The sequence below is a fragment of the Rosa chinensis genome, chromosome 4 (assembly GCF_002994745.2).
Source record: "Rosa chinensis cultivar Old Blush chromosome 4, RchiOBHm-V2, whole genome shotgun sequence".
Lineage (NCBI taxonomy): Eukaryota > Viridiplantae > Streptophyta > Magnoliopsida > Rosales > Rosaceae > Rosa > Rosa chinensis.
In genome coordinates this window covers 66,679,447-66,705,226 of record NC_037091.1, presented here as the reverse complement: position 1 = coordinate 66,705,226, position 25,780 = coordinate 66,679,447, and the positions used below count along the sequence as shown (strand labels likewise).

Below are 25,780 nucleotides of genomic sequence, written 5' to 3'. Positions count from 1 at the left end.
TCAAATGCTGGTATGTGTTTCTTTTGTCAGAAAATCTAGGAGGAATTTTTCATTATGTTAACAGATGATATACATACACGCATGTACGTTCTTAATCATCTTACCTGCGTTTTTATTTATAGATATTTATCATAAATATTCATGAATAAATTGTCTGCTGCAGGCAGGATTCTTACTTGGTCCAGCGGTGGTTGGCAGAATTAAATTCGACAAAAATTGGTACAATGACTGGATGTTGTCCTTGACAAGTCAGGACATACTTGGCACTCTCACAATGTTTGGCTTCTCCATGTTTTTGTTTCTGGCAGCAGTGAAGATGGATGCAAGCCTGTTATTGAAGACTGGGAGAAAGGCCTTTTACACTGGTGTATTCTCCTTGATAGTTCCCCTAATTGTTGGCTTTTCCACAGTTGGGTTGCTTGAATATCAGAAGGCGAAAATTAATCCGAAAGAGAAAAAAAGAGTGGCATCCGAAACTATTTTCCTGGTATTATCAATCTGTGCAACATCATTTCCTGTCATAGTTTCCCTTCTTAGCCAACTCCGTATCCTTACTTCGGAACTCGGGCGATTAGGATTGTCAGCAGCTCTAGTGTGTGACATGCTAAACTTGATTCTCACTACTATTGCGAGAGCGTTTGTTTCAACCCCAAGTGCCAGAAAGTTTAATTACAAGTCGTCTCTTGTTATCTTGGGATATAGTCTGGCTTGTGCGTTCGTGGCCCGGCCAGCTTTGAATTGGGTCATCAGACAGACACCTAAAGGGAAGCCTGTTAACAATGGCTACATTTTTGTCATCCTCCTGCTGGCCTTGGCCTCCGGAGCTCACAAGCAATTTGTTTTATTTGGACCTTTCTTTTTCGGCTTAGTTATACCAAGTGGACCTCCCCTCGGGTCGACCCTGGCTCAGAAATACGACTTCATGGTCTCGCGTGTGTTCATGCCACTCTTTGTCACCAATTGTGTGATCATGGCAGATGTCAGGGAACTCCGCTTCGATGCCCATTTACTAGTCTTGCTGGTAACTATGTTGGCCAAATTCTTGGGCACTTTAGCACCTGCACTCTGCTGTAGAATTCCTATCAGGGATGCTTTGGCACTCGCTTTCATACTGAGCTGCAAAGGTGCTGTTGAAATCGGTGGTTACTTCGTGATCTATGACGGCCAGGTATATATGCATATATATATATATATATATATATATATATATATATCTTAATTCTTAAATAATGAAAGTATTCTCCTTCTATATTTCCGAACCAATTATGAATCGATATCATATGGATGAATGCAGCTTATCACCGACGGAATTTATGCTTTGGCGATGTTGATGATCCTATTCGCCCATTTCTCCGTGGCATATGCTGTGAAGCACTTGTACAAGACATCGACTAGGTACGCAGGGTATCAGCAGAGAAACGTACTAGGCGTGAGACCTAACTCGGAGCTCAAGATACTTTCCTGCATCTACAAACAAGACAACGTGCCAGCTGTCATCAACTTATTGGATGTGGCTTGCCCTACCGGAGATAACCCCATTGGTCTCAACGTCCTCCACCTTATAGAGATGACTGGCCAAGACGCCCCCATGCTCATTTCCCACCGCATGCAGAAGAAGACAATGTCCAGCTTCTCCGACTCCGAGGACGTCCTCGTTTCTTTCCTTAATTTGGACCGGGAGTACGGTGACGCCGTTGAGGTCCACCCCTACACCGCCGTATGGCCGTCAAAGTGGATGTACGAAGAGATATGCACACTCGCCCTAGACAGGCTCACACATCTCATCATACTCCCCTTCCACCGCCAGTGGACCGTGGACGGCGCCGTTAAATCGGAGGACGAAACCGTCAGGAACATAAACATTAGCGTTCTAGATGGATCACCTTGTTCCGTCGGAGTTCTAGTCAACCGGGGCCCGCTCCGGCAAAACCACAGAACAGAAGCGTCGCAATCACAGTTCAACGTTGCGTTGATTTTCTTGGGTGGCGAAGACGATAGGGAGGCGTTGGCTTTGACGGGAAGGATGACCGCCGACCCGAACATCACCCTAACTGTGTTTCATATCAGTCCCACCACACTGCCTGAAAATGGACCTAACTGGGAGAACATTCTGGACTTTGAGAGCTTAAGGAAGTTCAGGCAAAACAACACCGGCAACGGCCGTTACGTGATTTACACGGAGGCGGTTTCGGAGAGTGGGGAACAAACTGTTGACATGTTGAGGGAGATCGTGCACAAGTATGACCTTTTCGTGGTTGGGAGGAGGAAAGAGGTTAAGGATAGTCCTCAGACTTCAGGGCTTGAAGATTGGAGTGAGTTCCCGGAGCTTGGGATTGTAGGTGACATGCTCGCATCGGATGATTTGGGTTGCAGATCTTCTATCTTGGTGGTGCAGAACCAATGATTCGGCCACCACCATACATTCATTGATTCGTTCATTAGAAAGATGATATCGATCTATTCAAAAAAAAAAAAAAAAAAAAAAGATGATATTGAAAGCTAGATAGCCGGATAAATAGTAACGCTCGTTAGTTCTTGTTTAATTACTAGCTTATTTTTAATTTTTTTTATTGCAAATCTGAGTAAGATTCATACACATGCCCGGGTATTTTGAATTTCTTCATTAATTCCATTTTTATAGCTAGCTAGTCCTCTTGCATGTATTCATCTGTTTGAAGCTTATTACGCAAGAACTTCAATATATATTCCTTGATCCATCAAGATATAATGCCGAAAGAGTTTTTCTATTAGAACCTCCAAATTTAATCACTTGACTTTTTACATCTCCTATTAAATTTGCAAATACTAAATTTACTCACTAAACCTCACTAAAATTCCTTAAATAACCTCACTCATATAATTTGCAAACAAACTATTATTTTTAAAATAAAAGGCTTACTCATTTCAATGATTTAACTACTCTATAAATTTTAATTAGATATTCATTCCTTATTCAAACAACATAAATCTCTTTTTCAATAAAAAAAATTAAACACAATGTATTGAGTTTTAAAAATTATTATTTATTTTTTATATATATATAAAAGTTTAGGTAAGAGGGAGGCTTCCCTACACTACCAGGGCCCTACACTACCAGGGCCAGGGCAAACCTACGATCTCAACCCAACAGGACTTACGAAACTGGCCAGTGTCCCAGCCCAGCCCATTGGCCGGTATGGAATTATGTAGGACATTTTCTAGATTGCATGCCCACCAAATGAGAGATTGTTGGTAGCGGAGATCGAACTTGTGTGGGTTTACACCTCAAGTCCATCCTTGCCAACTGAACCAACTCTTATTGGCTTTAAAAATTAATTTTTAATCAACAAGAAAATAACATGAACTATTATGTAGTTTTTTTTTTTTTTTTTTCTGTTTTAGATGTGAAAAAAAAAAAGATTAATCATTTTTTCTTTATGTTTATTTTCTTTTCTGTACCTCATGATTAGTTATTTAAATATTTGTAATATTTTTTTAATTGCTAGCTCATTTTTTATTTTTTGCAAATATAATGGATAGACTTAGATTCAGGTCATAATATGATTTGTTTTGTTTTCCCTCACCAATATGTGTTCAACATGTATATCATACATTTTTATGTCACATGATCTTAATCATAGTTTTAATTCTTATTAAATATATATGAATGCTTTAATGAGAATGTAGTGAAATTGGAAAATGAAAATAGATGAGGAAAATAATAAAGAATGCAATCTAATATTATTGAATTGGAAAATGTAGAGAAAAATCAATATAATATTTTTCGGGTTGTCCTTAATAGGCATTTTATGATGGACTATATATGTCATTTAATAATTCAGAATAAAGTGAGGTCAAGTGAGTAGATTTGGAGGTCTCAGCATGCCGAAAATGTATGTATTGTGACTTAGTGGTATCTCTTAATAAGTGAAAACTGAAGATGACAAATGATCTATCAAATTTTCTATCAAGCAATTAAATTAAATAAGCATTCCCGTGTGTACTTGATACACCATATAGTCTTTTTTAACGAGTGTATATATCACATCCCAAGTTTTGGAGAATACAAGAAACTTTTTGCTCATATACACTACTACAAAAATTGAATCAGACGACACATCATAGTCTTCTGTCGTCTGATTGATTTTTATTTTTTTGTACGTCTCTTTTATAAAACCGTCGTCTCATATGGTACAATGAACTAGTTCATAAGACGTTTAAGAATAAAACTGTTGTATGACCCTAAAATAATTGAGCGGCAAGTTTCCCACCATGTCTGTGGTGCCAAACCCCATCTCAAACCCAAATTTGTTCCCCCAACATGTAGTAATCGTACGACGAGAAACAATAAAACTGTGGTCTGATTAATATGTTAGGCAGAAAGCAAGGAGATTTCCCACCATCATTTTTCTCCAACTCCCCAACGAGGGAAGTCAAAATGATAGGAGACAATTTCAAATTTAAAACTCATGTACTCAGACTACATTGTTATAAAATTCTGTTGTGTGAATCTTTATGAGGCTTGTCCAAATTCATAGGGCGGGCTTGAAACCCACAATCAGGCAAAAAAAAAAAGGGAACTTTTCACCCAAAAACCAAAACCCTCACTCCTCACTCTCGACAGCTCGCCACTCTCTCTCGACACAAAGCCAAACCAAATCGAAACCCTTACTCTCTTCTTCGACAGAGCTCTCTCTCTCTCTCTCTCTCTCTCTCCTTGACAAACCCTATCTCTTCTTCCACAAACTCCAACGAAAGCTCTCTCTCTCTCTCTCTCTCTCTCTCTCTCTCTCTCTCTCTCTCCGACAAACCCTGACTAAAACCTAATGGGTTATTCGATCTGGGAAATACAATCTCACCTATAACAACCCCCTCTCTCTTGCAATTTCTGACGCCGGTTCTTCGTCGTCTTCTTGTTTCTTTTCTGAGACCTAAAAGTGAAGGAATTAAATTGCGTTTTTTGTGTGAACTGGTTGGTTTGGGGTTTGCTTGTTCAGAGGCTATAGAAAACCTAATGGGTAGACCTCTATTGTTCTTCAGATTTTTCGGCAGTGGCGTGTTGCTTTCGGGGGATTCGAAATTCAGCTATGGGTAACCAAGATTTGAATTCGAACATTGGAGCTGTGGATTTGGGATTGAAGGCAAAAATGTCAAAATTGGGGCTAAGAAGATAACTAAGAAGGTTTCTAGGTAAATTTTGATTCAAAGTTTTAGTCTTTTGTTCTCATGATCTTAGGTGAAGGATGCACAAATTTATCAGTTTTAGATTTATGTGTTTCTTCTTTTCTTTGATTATTTGGGTAGACTTGTGATCAATTAAAATGGCCTTAGAAGATTAATACTGTGATTCTTGGTTAGATTCTCTGTTGAAATAATTTTGATTTGGATTGCTCTGGCTTTTTTTTGCAGTATTCTTTTCCTTGTTTTTCCTTCACAAAACATGATTTTGCCTGTATATCAGGACTTTGGTCTGTAAGGCTGTTCTTTGGTGGAAGATATGGGGGTTGAAGATTTGGGATTTGAGAAGGTCCAAGGACCAGTTGGGACTGTCACTAAAAGAGAGAATTCCGCCAAGGAAAATGGGAAACTGGAAGAAGGGTCAGGCCATAATGAGCCCATAAAATTTGGATCACATGGTGATGAAATGGCTAAAAAGGAAAGGAATGGGGTCAACGGCGATGGAACTTGTGAGAATTCTCCCTAGTGCAGAAGATGAGGTCAACGTAGCTTGTTTTCATCCTTCTGTCGGAGGTGGCCTTGTTTATGGAACTAAGGTAAGCAACTGGATTTGGTATCCTCCTCTTTTAACATATCTATAGCACATGTTTCCTTGTGTGGTAAAAAGGAAACATTGTTCTGGAATTTGCTAGACCAAACATTATGCATTTCTTTGCCAGTATTGAGATCCATTTGACAAGATATAGTGATCTTGATTGATTTTTAAATTTTAGAATTTCAATCTTTTCATTTCATCATAATTTGCCTTTTTCTTTCTTGAATGCATATCCATCGACAGTCAACATCACAACCTCACAACTTGCTCGTTTTGTTTCCTTCTACCATGCTTACACTTTCCTTTTTTGTTTAGTGTATGTTAGTAGTCAAACTTCACAACTTGCTCATTTACTTGGTGAGTTTGGCATGTACGTTCCGGTTTGAACTATGAAAGTACTCTTATATATTTCAAGTTGCTAGTAAACTTTAAATTGCATATGTGGAAGATAAGTTGCAGCTATTATTGGCCATGTTATGTATTGATGTTTTGCTCCAATTTGGATTGTTATTGCAACAATAGTGTTGACCTTATAAGCACTCAAGTCTTGATTGTCTCTGTTTTTTCCTTGTTCTTTTCAATGAGAAAAATTATTGTGTCAACTAAAATGGATAGGTATAAATGCATGGGACAAGATACCCACTTCTCCTTGATCATATTGTTTTTAAATGATTGAATCAACCATTAATTCTATCTTTGGGATGGTGAATCATCTCACTTATTTCCTATGTGTGTAGAGAAGCTGCAACAACTGAGGTTGATACTGAAATCGAGTGTATATTGAACCGATTGGAGAAACAAAGAAATTTGACTCTTGGGTTTGTTTTGAGAGATAAAGAAGACAGTATTGGCCTCGCAAATAATGATAACAAACATGATCAGTGTCCTGATACCTCAACTGATACAATAAGTATGCTTTATTTATCTTAATATGGTTTCTGTCTTTTTGTAGTGTGTTATTGTAGGGAAAACATTAAGTGAAGCTGTGAGTTTTATTGTGTATTGCGCTTCATCCGACACATAGAAACAAACCTTTACAGTCTTGAGGTGATGTTAGATATTTAGAATTAAATTGCAATTTTAGCAAGTGAGCCTAAATTAACAAAAGTTAGATGACATCTCTTGCTAAGTCAGAAGACATATGAAAGATATTTTTATTCATCGAAGCCAACCAATTAACTAAACCCTTAATACTTAAATCAGAAACTTTGTTCAGAAACAAAGGTTAGTCTTTACATTATACTTTGTTCAGAAACATTGTTTAGAAACTTTATTCATTGAGGCATGTACTTACCTGTTTGTAAAAAGTAAAAAATCATCTGTAAAACTAAATTGTGGATTTCCAATGGTCCTAAAAAGTTTGGTTGGCAAGGGAAATATATGGGGGTTTTAAGTGCAATTGATATGATGTTGTTTGTTGCTTGATGACTTACTAGGAAGATTTGGAGAATGCCAATGGAGGAGTTATTGGGAATCAATGAAATCAGAAGTAGCTGATATGGTCAAAACTGGTGGTTGTCTGGGTGGTGCTATTACTGCAGCTCTCTTATTGAAACAGGTATATGATCTTATTGTTCTATTCTCTTGGTTCCGTGAAGTTTCCCTCCTTTTTGTTTGTCATACTGATGCATTATTCTAGGTGCATGCATGTGTCTTTAATTTGTTGCTCCAGCTAAGATGTATGGAAAACAAATATTTGTTTTTGCTTGGTTGTTAACTTTCTTGTTATGTACATCTTACAGGCATGATTGGGACAAATTAAAGAACATGCTATCCTTTCAGCTGAAGCAGGTACGTGGGTCTTCTAGTATTTATGGTTGTCACATATATTCATGAACACACGTGCACAATGAATGATTCTATTTCTTCTCTTCCTGATTGCCTGATTTATGAAGATTCTGTCAGAGTATCCTGATGTAGAAAAGACTAGTGAGTAACAAATTACTACTTTAGGAGAAACCTACCTAGAACTGGTGAAGAGGTTGGATGAAGGTATTCTCATTCACCTGATCATATAGGAGATCCACTCTATTACTATGCCTTTATATTTGTTGCTTCCTTTTGTTATTCCTTAAGAGCCGTGTGCTCTTTACACCGTACACTATCTCATGTACTTACAGTCTAGGCCATTCTGGGTTTGTATGAAAATGGGTTGGATGGTACTAACTGTTGGGGGTTTTTGGGTTGACTGATAATCAAATATGTGCTTTCTAAACACTGGATGACTAGAAGGATCATCATTCACAGTGGAAGATGTGAAGCTGCATCTCTCTTTTAGTTTAGTTTATATTTTCTTTCCTGTAAGCTAGTTTAGTTTATGTTGTTATGGAATTTATAGTTTCATAGAATTTCAGTTACTTTTGTTTTTATGGGAATTGTTTATAGTATGTGTCTTCATTGCAGCTCTTCATGGTTTTACCGAAGGTCCTCCATTTACCCTTCAGAGGCTTTATGAGGTGATCACTTCAACTTTATACTAGGTATTTATGTGATGAAAATATCCAGCAGGTATTCTTCATTATTGTGTTCTGCATCTCATGGTTGACACTTTTCAAGTTCTTTGATAGTTGTGTTAAATTGTCTACATTAGCTACCTTTCTGAAACTGCTATCCCTGTGACAGGACCCGCCCCGACTTTCACCCTGAAATCCGAGGTGGCCCTGTGGGGCCCACGTTAGGGATAACTCTACCAAAAATTTGGCAGAGTCACCTCTAAAATGGACTACCCAAAAACCTGTAAAACACACTAAACACTTCAAGCAAACCAACCTTATACTCCTGGAGCCACCCTGCTCCCAATTACCAACAACTCCACTTTCACAAAACACAAACTCAAAATACTAATCCCAAGGTTATGCAGAGCAATACTACTATACACAGGGATATAAAAGAAGAGTAAAGGATCAAGCGATCCTACACTGCGGAAGTAGTGACAACTATGCCTCAAATGTCATGTACGCCCGACCTCCACTAATTCGCCTGCAAACTGGGCATTAGAAACCGAAAGGCCCAGGGGAAAGTAGACGAAAAACGTTAGCGTGAGTGGACAAAAATAAACAATTTAAAGGAAAAAGGATTTCATACTTTCCCACATTTATTCTCTTTAATAACCGATGCATGCAACAATTAGAAAAATACATTTAGCTTTAAATCCAAGAATTCCAAAACGATAAATCGACTAGCCTCGCTAGTCACCACATTCGAAAACTATATCGTAAAACCGAAATCTCATTTCTCAGAAAAATAAGACCAGCCCCGCTGGCTACAGTGAAAATCGGACTAGCCCCGCTAGTCAAGCAACGATAAAATATGGGGAAGAAGTGTCACCATACAAAAGAAGGGAGCCTTATTGGCTCGGGTCGGAGTGTCCCACACTCTAGAGCATCCCATGCTCTCCTCTACTCGCCTACGAACACATAGTAAGTAGGGAGGAGTACTAATAGGCTAGCCAGTAATATAATATATATATATAACGACCCTGGGTATGGTGGTTAAAAACCGATAAATCAATAAAGCTTCCCCATGTCCACGTATAAAGCCAACACGGGTACGATTCCCAACCGCACCCGGAAATACTCAAAGAGTCGTATAAATTAACAGCGTGTCCCACACGCTAAAGAAATAAGTAGATTGTCAATGAGGCATTCCCAATGCCAAAAATCGAATAAATAAACAAGAATTTATTCCATCGAAATCCCATTTCGAAAATCTTTCAGAAATCTCAAATCGACGATTATAAAGATAATATAAACAGTATAAATCTCGAAAATCACATCGAAAATCAATTCGTCGAAAATCAACATCATTTATAATTTCGAATCCGAGCATAACAACTTAATAACCGAAACTCACAACCGGTATAAATCATAATTACTCGTGAGAATCATTACTTAAAAGCAAATCCATGAGATAATTCGCAATCAACTTTATATGCTCGGAAAATAGGTTAATAAAATAAAACAAGCTTTAATAAATAAATGCATGCATCACTTATTTAAAACAAACGTCCACTCACAGTACTATTGGGCAACCACGCAAACGAGTTCCTTCATCTAGCCGTAGCTCGCGACATTGCCCTGTACACAATTATATTTTCATGAACGGTAATCCGATAAAATAATTACGAACTTAAACGAAATCCGAAAATCCCTATCTCCAATACTTCTCAAATTCAACCCAAATCTCTTCCACAATTCCCATTCCTCAATTTACATATTCCATAATGAAAACGAGGGAAATCCGACCGTCGGATTTCCCATAATTCCACCACAAAACTCCAAACTTCAACAATTCACAAACAATTCCAAACTCCTCCAAAATTCACCAAACTTCACATATATGCTCTATGATAATTATAGAATTTAACTAGCCAGAAATTGAAATTAAAAAGCTACCCTAGCCGCCGCTACCGCCGCCCACAGTGGCGGCGCCGCCGCCACCATCTCCGATGGCCACCAAAATTTGACAGTAGCACCTTCTCAACACACTGATTCAACTTCTCAACTACAACATTCCCAAATAACAATTAAAAACGGCCGAAATCGATCAATGAACAAAAACCCAGAAATCCTCAAGAACCCTAGAATTTCAATTCGTCGATTCGGCATCTACACAACAAATCGTGATACAAGGCCATAGGGGAAATGATCAGTGATGAAAACCGAACCTTCGACGGCGAGATGGGGACCGGAGGTGGCCGGAATCGCCGGAAATCGGCAAAAGTACCCAACTGCCACCGCAGCTTCCTCCGCTCCAAATCGAGGTTCTCCGGCCAAATTGTCGTGAAATACCTCCACAGACGTGACAAGGGGAAGAAACCGAGCTTGGGGGTGGCCGGATTGTGTCCTGGGTCGGCCGGAGGAGGAAGAAACCGGAGGAAGAAGCAATCGGGCCGAAGAGGAAGGAATCGGGGGAGAGGAGAGAGAAACAGCCGGGTAAGTTTCCAAAAATGGAAACTTACCACAGTAACTCGGCTATTTATAGAAACTTACCATGAACAGTAACCGTGAACAGTAATTTTGTATTTCGCTTATAACTTTCGCATACGAGCTCCGATTTTTACGTACCACATATGCACGCGCTCGGTTTAACGTCCTCTACAACTTCCATGAAGAACATTTTCTCAAATTTTGACCCGAACAAAAAGTCAACTTTTAGGGCCACTAAAAGTACTAAACCGAAAGTAAAAGTGAAAGTAAAGGTCGTTTACCGTCCCAATGACTAGTAAACCGGTGAATTTAGGTTCGGGACGTTACAATCTCCCCTCCTTATAATAATTTCGTCCTCGAAATTTCATACTGTTAAAGTAGAGGTAGCACACACGTACTAATCTGCAATACAACATCCTCAACGAAGGTAGTACTCGGATCATAACAAAGTGGGGATGATATCGCACGATCGATATGCAAGTCTGCTTAACTCATGCAGAAACTAACTTTAGATCTAGTCCAAGAGGTGGCCAAATAAAATAAGGGAATCGACATATAAAAAGGAACAGTCCTCAAGTAGAAATATGACCAGTCACTGTAATCTTGAATACTGCATAAGGAATAATCGTCTCGCCCGTCAAGAAAACCAAGATGTGGAAATAACGATATAACCCACAACCAGAATGAACTTCTTTTCATAGTCTCCCAAAAGACTAATCAAAACAATATCTCATCCAATGTTTCCAAAACCTTGAAGCTTGTCGACTTATCCTTGGTCAAATTTTTCTCTTACAATCACAAGTCAACTACTTTGACAACCCCAAAGATTTTACTATAATTCCAACTACTCAAGCAAATCAAAACATGCTTATAGTTCAGATAGCACGAGGTATTGACATCACTAACCATTCGATCGAAATAGTAGCATTCGTAACCTCTTCAATTACGTCACACAGTGAAGATCCACCCCGTTCTCCAATAATATTGTGATAGTATATCAATTCCATACTTAATACCTTTCCCTTCGTACGTGCGTTCATGGGGGTAACCCAACCGCTACTAATATGCCACAAAATAGTCACTGTTAACCAACAAGTACAAAACAATTAACTTAGCTACCCCAAAACAACACTTCCTCTTTTGCCTGTTGTGCACAGATTATTGATCAAATATCATTTACATAAAGATCCCACAATTGTCAAATATAACAAAGGTAGCTTCGAACAACCTATAAGTTCTTAATCATGTAGTTATGGGGCCACTACACATCCACTGCGTTACCCTGATACCTGACTAAAAATCATTGATCCAGCCTTGAATTTATGTTCCAAGTCGACTACGAAAACTCAATTGATAGTTGCCCTGCTGGCCACACCTATAGTATCTCAAACTGGTTAACTAACATTGTCTCTTGAAAACTTCTTATAAAAATAATGTGGTGGAAAACTTTTCTGACTCAATGTGTTTCAAGGAATCTACTAATTACCAACGTCCCCAATCAAAACTGCTAAAATTCCTCACATGATAGTACTTACGGTACGCAACGAGTACCCAGTCGTTCGAAACTCGGTGCAAAGCAAAAACCATTACTACTCACTCTACTCCAGCCCAAAAACTCAAATCCAGGAGGAGATGCATCACTAAAATTGTTCTTAACAAAGGATACACTTCTTTAATAATCATATGTCAGAAATCTGATTAAATTCATTTCGTTCTCACTGTCCTCTAATGCCACAATTGATAATTCTACTTCATATGCCAATGTAATTCTCACAACCAAAAACACCACAATCTGTATAAAGATACTTGACTGGAATTCTGATCAAACTTAAATAAAATAGTATCCTTAGATAACTAGAAAAACTCTCTCTCATAACTGCTCCACCTGTTCCAAGTAGAACATTTCCAACCATCTGTCCGACATCACCTCATAACAATTCTACTTCAGGTATGACATTATAGAAAAGTTCTAAATTCTGTATGTGTCAAATCCTCTAATGAACACATACCACTAATGGACTATCCAACAACACTAGAAATTTCTCCGAATCTGATCCAAATCTTGACCAACAGGAAAAGAATTCAACATTTAGAAAGGAAAAATCCTCAAGCTGAAATCTGGTCAGAGGCAACAATCCCAACAAAATTCACAGCATCCCTTATTTACTCAACAGTTCTAAACATATAGATATGCCCTCAAGCATTAACGAAAACTCTTAGCCACTGCTAAGCAAAAAAAAAAAAAAAAAAAAAAAAAAAAAAAAAATTCGCAAAACTCTCTTGCTCAAAACAACCTGGAGAGAAAGTCGAACAAGAGCCCAAATAGAAAAGCTCAAAGTCACTTAATTAAACAAATAACATTTTGCGTACCCCAGAAACGAAAATCTAATTCCCAAGACAAGAAAATGAGATATCAAAGAAGTTCATTATCTGATGGTACAAGAATCACCAAAAATCAGTCATGTCAAACAACGTTGAACTTGCAAGTACTAGAATATAGCCAACTCCTTTTATTTAACTTAAGGCCAAAACTGATAAACAACAATTGCCCTTACCAAAAAGAGGATAAGATAACCACAAATCCACTCCTCAATCGACACTTGACTTCTAAAATTTTAGTTACAACAAGGATCTCAATGACTTTCTTGTGCTAACCAAAATTGTACCAAAAACTTTCCAAATCTTTTCACCAAGAATTAATTCAATAACATAACCATAGTAGCTCAACAATTAGTACTTAAATATCTATTGAACCCTTGATAGAACATAAGCCCAATCAATTTATTTCAACTCACCTCCTACTTCCTGTTCAAGTTGTCTTAACTTTAGATAAGTAGTGACCGGATTTCACTCATACCAACAACTTCCTATACATTTCCAATTAAAGGTCACCAGGGTGGCAAAGTTCGCTCAATTCCTCCAAAGAAATCCCTTACACATAATCGATTCAAGCAATAATCAATCCCCCAAGGTAGCTAACACAATTCACAAGATCTTTCCTTTATATAATTCATAGGACACCCGTCCAACATCTTGTAGCACACCAAGCGATATCCGGATCCGAACGTGGTCCCACCACAATAATGATCCAATTTCCTCAAAGTAATCATCACTGAAGTACATCACTTAAAACAGACTACAATACCTTCCACCCAAGATAACAAGAGTCTTGGTCAAGCCTTAACTTAAAATATTTCCAGAGCCAACAGAAAACTTATTTCCTTTAAGTTATTCCACCATCCACTAATATAATATCACAACCCATTCGTCCGGCAAACTTCCACTAAGAGTCTATCACAATTCAACCTTCAAGGCTCCGCGATTTAAAACTCAAATCAGATTCCGTATCACAAAGTAATTCCGTTTGAACTTCTAAGAACACCGAACTATGTCACTATCACTATTCCCCAGATTACGTACAACCGTTTCACTCATAAATGGATAAACAAAGGAATCCGTTTGAATAATACCACATACGAAGAGTTGATTCCAACTCTCCCAATTATTTTCCGACCAAAGTCGTAACTCTATTATAAAACCTTAAGCATTCTTCCGATTCTTGCACTTCAAGCACATATCAACTGTAAAAGCCCATTCTTGTTAATCTCCCTACTCGCTACCATCCAAGACTCAGGTAGACAAAACTATAAGTCATGGTATCAAAAATCAATCTCTTTTATTCCGAGCAAAACTATGCTCATACACCTTGGTTAGGTCAACGACCCAAATCGACAATTGTTAAAAAATCTCATTCTACTTACAAGTCTCATTTACTATTATCACTTCTCACTTACCAACATCAGTGACCATAGCCACTTGAAAACACAACCTCTAGACATAACAACCCAGAATAATTATTTAATTTTCTCTATAAATGGTTTCCAACACTGAGGTTCCCAAAGAACCACCAAAAATTTCCAATAATATTTCAAATGCTACTTAACAACCAATCACATCACAAAACATCTTTCCCGAAACTTGGTTCAAAGTCAGAACCACCATTATTACCAAGTCCATTTCCACCCACAATCCTGATTTCCGAAGCAATCATATCATCTAGAGACAGCCCAAAGCTATTGTCGCTCGTCTCAAACACTCAAACACAACTCTAACTCTGATTTCCGCACCTTAATCCCTGCCCCAACAAACTTGTTGGCATCAAAGAAAAGACAACCACAACATTTTCCTCGAATCACATTTCGTGGCACAACTCGAAATTGTAGAGTAGTTTTACTCTACCATCACCAGGGATAGGCGCATGATAGTTAACCAATCGAATACGCAAAGAAAACCCTAGGAGGTCGGCGTACAAGAGGCATAGCACCAGAAGAAAACCAACTAACTTTGTACCGTACACACTTGATGAATACCACAGCACCGAAGAGCACACGATGGGGAACCGCTGCAGTCGGGCCATCACTCGAGAGGTACTGGGCAACACCAAGTATATAAGGTAACAGAATAGAAACGAGTCTACAGAACCTAACAACCTAATGCTTTGATACCAAATTGACAGGACCCGCCCCGACTTTCACCCTGAAATCCGAGGTGGCCCTGTGGGGCCCACGTTAGGGATAACTCTACCAAAAATTTGGCAGAGTCACCTCTAAAATGGACTACCCAAAAACCTGTAAAACACACTAAACACTTCAAGCAAACCAACCTTATACTCCTGGAGCCACCCTGCTCCCAATTACCAACAACTCCACTTTCACAAAACACAAACTCAAAATACTAATCCCAAGGTTATGCAGAGCAATACTACTATACACAGGGATATAAAAGAAGAGTAAAGGATCAAGCGATCCTACACTGCGGAAGTAGTGACAACTATGCCTCAAATGTCATGTACGCCCGACCTCCACTAATTCGCCTGCAAACTGGGCATTAGAAACCGAAAGGCCCAGGGGAAAGTAGACGAAAAACGTTAGCGTGAGTGGACAAAAATAAACAATTTAAAGGAAAAAGGATTTCATACTTTCCCACATTTATTCTCTTTAATAACCGATGCATGCAACAATTAGAAAAATACATTTAGCTTTAAATCCAAGAATTCCAAAACGATAAATCGACTAGCCTCGCTAGTCACCACATTCGAAAACTATATCGTAAAACCGAAATCTCATTTCTCAGAAAAATAAGACCAGCCCCGCTGGCTACAGTGAAAATCGGACTAGCCCCGCTAGTCAAGCAACGATAAAATATGGGGAAGAAGTGTCACCATACAAAAGAAGGGAGCCTTATTGGCTCGGGTCGGAGTGTCCCACACTCTAGAGCATCCCATGCTCTCCTCTACTCGCCTACGAACACATAGTAAGTAGGGAGGAGTACTAATAGGCTAGCCAGTAATATAATATATATATATAACGACCCTGGGTATGGTGGTTAAAAACCGATAAATCAATAAAGCTTCCCCATGTCCACGTATAAAGCCAACACGGGTACGATTCCCAACCGCACCCGGAAATACTCAAAGAGTCGTATAAATTAACAGCGTGTCCCACACGCTAAAGAAATAAGTAGATTGTCAATGAGGCATTCCCAATGCCAAAAATCGAATAAATAAACAAGAATTTATTCCATCGAAATCCCATTTCGAAAATCTTTCAGAAATCTCAAATCGACGATTATAAAGATAATATAAACAGTATAAATCTCGAAAATCACATCGAAAATCAATTCGTCGAAAATCAACATCATTTATAATTTCGAATCCGAGCATAACAACTTAATAACCGAAACTCACAACCGGTATAAATCATAATTACTCGTGAGAATCATTACTTAAAAGCAAATCCATGAGATAATTCGCAATCAACTTTATATGCTCGGAAAATAGGTTAATAAAATAAAACAAGCTTTAATAAATAAATGCATGCATCACTTATTTAAAACAAACGTCCACTCACAGTACTATTGGGCAACCACGCAAACGAGTTCCTTCATCTAGCCGTAGCTCGCGACATTGCCCTGTACACAATTATATTTTCATGAACGGTAATCCGATAAAATAATTACGAACTTAAACGAAATCCGAAAATCCCTATCTCCAATACTTCTCAAATTCAACCCAAATCTCTTCCACAATTCCCATTCCTCAATTTACATATTCCATAATGAAAACGAGGGAAATCCGACCGTCGGATTTCCCATAATTCCACCACAAAACTCCAAACTTCAACAATTCACAAACAATTCCAAACTCCTCCAAAATTCACCAAACTTCACATATATGCTCTATGATAATTATAGAATTTAACTAGCCAGAAATTGAAATTAAAAAGCTACCCTAGCCGCCGCTACCGCCGCCCACAGTGGCGGCGCCGCCGCCACCATCTCCGATGGCCACCAAAATTTGACAGTAGCACCTTCTCAACACACTGATTCAACTTCTCAACTACAACATTCCCAAATAACAATTAAAAACGGCCGAAATCGATCAATGAACAAAAACCCAGAAATCCTCAAGAACCCTAGAATTTCAATTCGTCGATTCGGCATCTACACAACAAATCGTGATACAAGGCCATAGGGGAAATGATCAGTGATGAAAACCGAACCTTCGACGGCGAGATGGGGACCGGAGGTGGCCGGAATCGCCGGAAATCGGCAAAAGTACCCAACTGCCACCGCAGCTTCCTCCGCTCCAAATCGAGGTTCTCCGGCCAAATTGTCGTGAAATACCTCCACAGACGTGACAAGGGGAAGAAACCGAGCTTGGGGGTGGCCGGATTGTGTCCTGGGTCGGCCGGAGGAGGAAGAAACCGGAGGAAGAAGCAATCGGGCCGAAGAGGAAGGAATCGGGGGAGAGGAGAGAGAAACAGCCGGGTAAGTTTCCAAAAATGGAAACTTACCACAGTAACTCGGCTATTTATAGAAACTTACCATGAACAGTAACCGTGAACAGTAATTTTGTATTTCGCTTATAACTTTCGCATACGAGCTCCGATTTTTACGTACCACATATGCACGCGCTCGGTTTAACGTCCTCTACAACTTCCATGAAGAACATTTTCTCAAATTTTGACCCGAACAAAAAGTCAACTTTTAGGGCCACTAAAAGTACTAAACCGAAAGTAAAAGTGAAAGTAAAGGTCGTTTACCGTCCCAATGACTAGTAAACCGGTGAATTTAGGTTCGGGACGTTACACCCTGTCTCTCCTTTCATCTTTCTGCACCCATTAGATGGTTCCCTATTATTTCTTACTGAAAAATCTGTGGTATTTCCATTGATACGGATTCCGTTGATACATTTTTTTACTTGGCTTAGCATGAGTATTTGTTGCTGAACATGATTCCTTTGTTTGTTACCCAGGCTATTGAATCAGAAAGCCAAGAATTGGAGCTCGATCTTTCAAGTTTGGGTGCTGTAAATACCATGTTTGCTGATTAGAGCAGGATCTATCAGAACAAATGGGTATGTGTACTAATTAGAGCTTCAAAACTATGGTTAGCATATGATAACTATGACTCAACATGAGTGCTCATTGCAAGTCTGAACATTTACTGGGTTAACTACTCTTCATTAGTTCTCTGCTCTCTAATAATATATATAACATATATATGTATTTTGTATATATATATATATATGTAGTATAATATAGGTGTTTTGTGTTTGCGTATATATAAGCTTAGGACCAAAATAGTATAAATTTCTTTTATACTTGGAAGAAATTTGGTTTATTGTTGCTTCATGTTTTATATAGCATCAGTTTTGTATTACCTTAGACAGAGAACTATCTATTACTATTGGTTGAGGTTTAATGCTTTATTGTTGTCTGCTTGCATGTTCTGTTGACTATATGTGCAATTTCTTATCTATCTTGCATACTGGATATTAGCTTATTAAGCTAACTTTGGTTTTTATGTGTTGATATTACAGATTCTCATGGCACAAAGAGCAAAGTAAATGAAAGCAAGTGCAAAAAGGTCCTACAGAATTAGTGCTTGGAAGCTTCCAAAGCTAGACTCCAATGAGGCCATAAGAGCAGCAAAACTTGCAAAGCTACTCTTTTATGTAAATTTCTAGATGTATATTGCTAGGAGAGTACTATTAGATGTACTTCTTTTGTGGATAAAAGATTACCTTTGCACAATCCATTTTGGTGCATGATGTGGATTATAGCAATTTCTTCTATATATTGATCAGTTACTGTTAATTTGGTCATTTTTGATTCCGCTTCTAGCATATATAATGCATTGAATCATTTTTTTAGTACAACAATAACCACACAAAACTGTCATATGTACACAATATTTACAATAGCCTCAAAATTAAAACTGTCGTCTGAATGCAAAACAGATCACGGATGCTATGAAAAAACTGTTGTGTGAATAACAATCACATGGTTATAAAAAAAACGACTTCTGAATCGCAATCACACAACGGGTTTTTAAGTTGCCCGTTGTCTGAGTAACGTTCACACAATAGTTAATGCTGTCGACATGGATGCCGAGTTCTTCAGACGACGGTTCTCTAAATCATATTTTATCAGACGGCAGCAAGATATACGACAGTCAGCTCCGTATCAGACGACAGTTTTTAGCCGTCGTCTGATTCAATTTTTGTACTAATGATATATGAACGTATGTATCACTTAATCGAGGTGGGAGATCGGAGATTAGGCCCCATGAATCTAATGTTAGTTAGACATTAGTCAGATACCTACATATGTACGTTGTTATACAAAATGGTTGACGTATTTTTTCTTTTTATCTCCTTCACCGTTAGAGTTGGGGATAATCATATTCCATGTTAATTGACATTATATGTTTGACTAAAAGTTGTTGCCTGCTCTGCATATGTACTATGTATTTAATCACATAATTTCATCTGTCTTAAAATTGTTACCAAGACATAAAACAATCATACTCATATCGTCAATTGGTTATATATTCAGACGTGCTCAATTATTGATCGATTTAAATTCAAGGGTGAAAAATAATAAGATAATTGGAATGTTCATTGTTTTCCATGTACTTTCGGATTTAAATTCAATAAGAATTATGCACAAATGAATACAAATTAATTGACTATACGAACATGACCTAAAGTGCTAAGTTTATAGCACTCTATGAAGGTATGAAATTGGCTTAGAATTTACACTATAGTAGAGTAGAGTTTGATCGAAACAGATTGTATGTTGCTTGTTCATGCTTTGAAACAAGAGGAGATGGATTATTCAACTTCGGGTTTCATGCTTGAAGAAGTAAAAGAGATGAGGAGATCAAGGAAATGCTCACCACATAGTTAATTATACTCCTAGAGAGTGACGGTGATAACCAGACTATACTACTAGAAATTTCCCCAATAGCACCTCTTTGATAGACACTAAAAATAATTTGTGGCTTTCTCAAACAGTATCACACCAATCTTTGACATCAGTGACATAATTTTTGATTCCACTGTACATCAGTGCCTAATGGGTGAATAGAGGTTATGCAAGTACTAAAACAGTTCCAGAGTCATTATAATAATAATATAATTGGGCTGCAGGGTTCCTATGTTTGGGCTGAGTTCTTGAGAACTTTTATGGTGCGGTGCCGAGACAGCAAACCTCTCCTCTTTGATATATATTCACTTGCTTCGACTAAAAACCCTAGACTGCTCTCTGATTCTCTCTCTTTCCGTCCGTCTCTCTCTCTCGTTAACATGTAATTTTGTGAGTTGTCTCTCTCTCTCTCTCTCTCTCTCTCTCTCTCTCTCTCTCTCTCTCGTTGTTCGTCTTTCTCTCCGTCCTCTCCTCTTTCAAAAGTCATGTTATTTTTGGGCCTAAACCAACCTCGAGGCTTTGGTGATTCGAGGTTGGCTTAGGGAGTGGGAGATCTATTGTAGCATTTTCCGACAACGACTTAGATTTGGATCTACGAGGCATCGAAGGCGTTCGATGGAGCAGGGGAGTTGGCCTGAGCCTAGAGCTTGGGGTGCTCGAGGTAACTTTCTTATTTCTCTTCTCTTGTGTTTTTAAAGTTTCGATCTTTAGGCTTGCGTGTTGTAGATCTTGAATGTTTCGCTTGATGGATTTTTGTTTGTGTAGGATTTTGTTGTGGGTTGGAGGGTATGTTGTTTAACATTCATGTGCTTTCCCCCTTCTCACTCTGGACTTCTATGTGCAGGGATTTGTCTTACAACTATTTATCAACAAGTCTTCCCCCATGTCTTAAAGCCCTTTTCTTTACACTTCTGCTCTCTCACTCTACTGCCGAGCCGGATTTCTTTCATTCGATCTCTTTTCTCTACTGCGGAGCTGCCAAATTTATCGAGGAACTAGCCGCAATGGTGAAGAAGGAGTTTCAGAGGTATTAACTTTGAGTTTTTTGATTTCATTTTTACATCTGAATATTTAGGGTAAAGTAATTGCAGAGGTACTTACTTTCCCCATTTTTGTTTTATAGCTTTTAGTTTCGAAACTGGAAGGCTCATATCTACAAAAGGCCCCCAACTTCCAGAGCTCGATATCGCCAGACGCGCGACGCCTCATTGTCCCCTTTACTTTTAGGGCCTTAAGGTGAATGATTAAGGACCATCTATACATCAGTAGCTCTCTAACATACCGGATCTATCAATTTATGACTTTTATGGGTTTTGTGTGGTGGGATTTTGTTAATTTTTGGTCTGGGGTGCATTATAATGTTGTGTTGGAGAAGATTGAGGTTGGAAGTGATGTTATAGAACTTAGGGCTGTCAATGGGTCGTGTCGGGTTGGGTTCGTGTCGGGTCAAGGTACTTGTCGTGTCTCAAAATACAAACCCAAACCCAACCCATTTAATAATCGTGTTAAAAATTTAAACCCAAACCCAACCTATTTATTAAACGGGTTACCCGCTTAACCCATTTAATAAATAGGTCGTGTCGTGTTAGACAAAATGATCATTTAAGGGTTAACAATGTGACCCATTTAACTAAAAAAATGCAAAAATTGATTAAATTCACTAAAAACTCCACAAGACGAAGAATATAAATAATTATATATAATTCATAAATAATTAAATCCAATTATTATAAAGCAAAATATTTCAAATTGTCTAATCCTATGATCAAATTGACCCATGACCAACCCATTTATTAAATGGGTCATGACGGGTTAACCCACGGTCGACCCAATTTTTAATTGTGCGGATTCAACCCGCTTTATTTCGTGCGGGTTTCGAGTCGTGTTATCGGGTCGTGTCAGAATTGACAGCCTTAATAGAACTTCCTACTAGTGGTAGTGGTGTTAGTGATAACATATCCGGCAGCAATTCATACCAAAATATGGCATTTTTTTAACAGTAGTACAACATTTGCTTATTTACCACCAGAGTTGCAGGAACCAATAGTGAAGAAGGTATCTACTAATTTCATTTAGATTTAGTTTGACTTGGTATAGATATGTTCATATGTTCAATTAAATCTTACATCAGATATTGGCTTAGGAGTCTGGATTGAAATTGTATACTGATAAGTTAACATCTTTTGAGTATTCCAAAAAGTAAAGCACTTTTCTAACATGCAGCATTACTTATTTGAGTGTCTTATTACCCTGGAAATTAAATGCTACTGATACAAAATTGATATATTATTGTGCTTTTGTGTGAGGACCTTATTGATCTTGTTAATTAATTAACTATATTTTGCAGGGGTTGATGTTAACTATGAAGAGATAATTGAAGCAACTTCAATTGGCTTTAGTTCAGTGATTTCCAAATTTGTTCGAATGGTTAGTGAACTTACTTTTACTCATGACACAGACAATTGTTTTGAGCAACCTTGCTTTTGTGCAAATACACTAACTCATTAAGGATATTTATGTATATGTGCTAATTTCTCTATCTTGTTTAAGGCGAGTGTTTGGTGCTAATTGTTTCATGTATAAGTTTCTGTATTGGGTAATATATTTGTTTTTGTTCACTTTTTGTGGTTGGATTTGGAGAAGGGAATGATGGACTACCTATATGCAAAGTGTGAGTCTTAGAGTTATTCACTCATATTAATGTTTAGCGTTTCTTAGGAATTGTTTTTCAATGTTGAGTTTTATACCAAGAATGATTAAGAGAACTTGGTAAACTTGTGATAGTCACCACAATTTTTGATAGATAATGCAGGGGAATGTTCCATTTCTCTTATGTTTATTTTTCTCTAATGGTTTATCTGTCTTTTAATATACAGGCACTCCTTGTATCATAGATTGTGTAATGGCAGAGCTTGAGAAGTTGGGTCAGAAATATCGTGTGGCTCTGAGGTATTTTCCTATGTTTTGAACAAATTGTTTTCATGACCAAAAGGGTTTGAAATTGAAAGTGTGTATGCAGATGTGCACTGTTGTTCCTTTTCATTGTTTAATTGAAAATGTGTGTGCAGATGTGAACTTGGTTAACTGTAAAATGTCCCTCCTTTCACAGCTTTTTTTCGCAGCACAGCTTTGCTTGGACATGCTTCATTTCTTAAATTTAATTTGCAAACCTTTGAGACAACTTGTAGTTTAAGAGAAACATCAAGTGACAATTTAACTGAAGTCGATTCATTTAGCAAGCTTTTAGGACAGTCTCTATGTGCAGTTATCTATCAGTGTTTTCAACTAACTTGTACCCGGAGTGTGTCAAATGTTACTTTCCATCTCTAGTCTTTTCAATAAGTATTTATCCACATATGAATTAATGTTGTGTTCAGTGTTAAGAGTTTTCTTGGTCTGGAGTTGGGATGGTTTGGGAAGTTACTATAATGCTGGAAACCTTGACCCAACTTTTTTCATGGTTGCTAATGTAATGCTTATTGCTGTTAATACTTTGTGATGATTTAATTTTTGTTACTTTACAGCTGCAAGTAATAATGAAATTTGAAGATATGTGTTTGGAGTCCGCTAAGTTCTTCCCTGTATTTGATAAGGTAAGCTTGCCTACTTAGTTTTGGATCATCGTAAATTATAATCCACGTTAGTATGAAAAGATCAGAGCAATGCAGTCATTTAAAATTGCATAATTTTTTATCTCCCTGGATGAATGTGGATATGCTTCTGTTTAGTGCTTTGCCAGCCTTTGGTTCTTGACCAATGAGTTAAAAGAGTTGCGCTTGTAAAATTGCAGGTCAAGAAGCTGCAAAAGGTACTGTCTAAGGAACCCTGTGAATCACTGACGAAGCTTACAAGAGTATCACTTCTAGTAGTGTATAGTTTCTTATGGATGTATTTTTAAATTGTAAATTTATTGTATAATACATTTAAAAATACAGTACAAGATCATATATGCACCAATTATTTGGTGCATTTTTTTTTTTAATATAGCCTACCAATTTTGCCACTGTTATCAGTGTGATTACAAAGGTTAAAGACCCACTAATTCCATAACAGTGTGAAGAGCTGCATTGGTTTCTGTGTTCACACTATTTTTTTAATGGTGGCCTTTGTACCATTAGCACCTGCAATTAAGGGGACTGATATCCAATTAGTGGCTGCATAAGGGCTAATGCCCTTTAGCCACCAAAATCAATGTGTGTTGGGCCAAAAGCCACTTTTATAAATTGGTCCCCATTGGGGAAATTTCTAGTAGTGTTAGTTTGGGATTGCTGTGACTTTTAAAAAAAACTGCTACTGGTGTATTGTGAGAATAATCAGCTGTGAATTAAAACAGTTTTGTGGTAAATAATATTTTTAAAAGTGCTGTCAATACATAAAACAACTGCAGAGTGTGTTTTGATCCATAAGAGTTTCTAAAAGCAACCTCTATACTGCTTCTAAAATCTGCTGCCAGTGATTTGTAACTTTCAATTAAAACTGTTTTTTATTTATTTACCAAACACAATAAAATCTAAAATTTTGAACAAAATCTGATTTTTTTAAAAGCGAAGCAATCCCAAACGGGGCCTTAAGTTTGTAATTGCTTTCGATTTTATAACAAATGTCATTTTAAACGAGTATACTCGTTAAGTTTCAATGAAAGTCTTTTTTTTTTTTTTTTAATCCCAAAGAGAGAAATGGAAATAAAATGAAAGGCCAAAAATCAATGATTCATGATGAGTTTTCCATCCAGAATATAACATTTTTAGCCTCACACACTATAGTACATCTTTAGGATCATATTAATTTGTGCGAGTTTCTTAAGGCCACATGAATTCTTTAATGTGCACCATTAGATGACATTAGATGGTTTCTATCTCTTTTAATTGTTTCTCTCTGTTCGATCTTCATGAACGAACACACCTCATCCACTCATCATTCTACATCTTTTCTCTTTCTCTTTGGCCGAGACCTCCCCTTAATTCTCTCACTCCATTTCATTTGTTCTTCACCCATTCTTCTTTGATTTTTTTTTTTGGCGACTTATATATGAAGCTCGCATATAACAAAAAGAGCCAATTGCAGCTGCGGCAACGAATTCAAATTATGTGTCCATCGAGTTATTCTTTTCTTTTTAGAGGAACGATTTCAACTTATAACCTTTACAATATCGATCATTTCAAATAAACGACATGCCACAACTCACCGACTCATTAGTTCCTTTCATATCTATATTTATTATGAAATTTTCACACAGGGCAAAATATGTGATATAATGGAATATTTTGTAAAAAAAAAAAAAAAATTGTTATGAAATTTTCACACACGGCAAATTATTAATTATCCTCATAAGCTGGCAGGTGAGGATGATATTATTCCTTAAATTCTTCCCACTCTTGATTACCACCTAGAAATAGATCATAATCCCACATGCTAGATATATCATAGTCCCCCACCCAAAATGGGAATTTCATTTTTCTGGGCAACATATCAGGAATGAGATGTTGTTAAGCGTCCTTTTCATTTGCATGTCAATAAATAAATAAGGAATAAAAGTCCGGGAATTGCTACCATATTTCACCACATCAGTATTGAATATATCAAAAACTGTCAAATCAGAGGTCACTTCAAAGACTAAAATTAATCGAACGTCCAACACGAATGTACCGAAAACTGATCAATTGCTGCTTGGTTGAGGCCAGCTAAGCTGTGGAATTAGTTGGCGGCCGGTATGCATGGAATCCTGAACAAAAGTAGTCCAGATTCTCTCCACTTATTTTTCCTTTCCTATCCAATTCCTCATGAAGACGTACATACGTAATCTTCTTCCCACGCACTGTCAGATCTAG

The 25,780-nt window shown here is 37.7% G+C and overlaps 1 protein-coding gene and 1 long non-coding RNA gene across 2 annotated transcripts; both read left to right on the top strand.

Annotated features, from left to right (window-relative positions):
* Positions 1 to 274: 274 nt before the first annotated feature.
* Positions 275 to 2,625, top strand: LOC112199812 (cation/H(+) antiporter 4). The gene is made up of 2 exons (XM_024340773.2): positions 275 to 1,168; positions 1,295 to 2,625. Exons 1-2 carry the CDS (start codon positions 275 to 277, stop codon positions 2,402 to 2,404), a joined length of 2,004 nt encoding a protein of 667 aa, XP_024196541.2. The 3' UTR covers positions 2,405 to 2,625.
* A 5,064-nt stretch (positions 2,626 to 7,689) lies between these two features.
* Positions 7,690 to 18,627, top strand: LOC112195914. The gene is made up of 3 exons (XR_002934845.2): positions 7,690 to 7,744; positions 8,156 to 8,208; positions 18,563 to 18,627. It is a non-coding gene; the product is annotated as an uncharacterized LOC112195914 (long non-coding RNA).
* Positions 18,628 to 25,780: the final 7,153 nt, after the last annotated feature.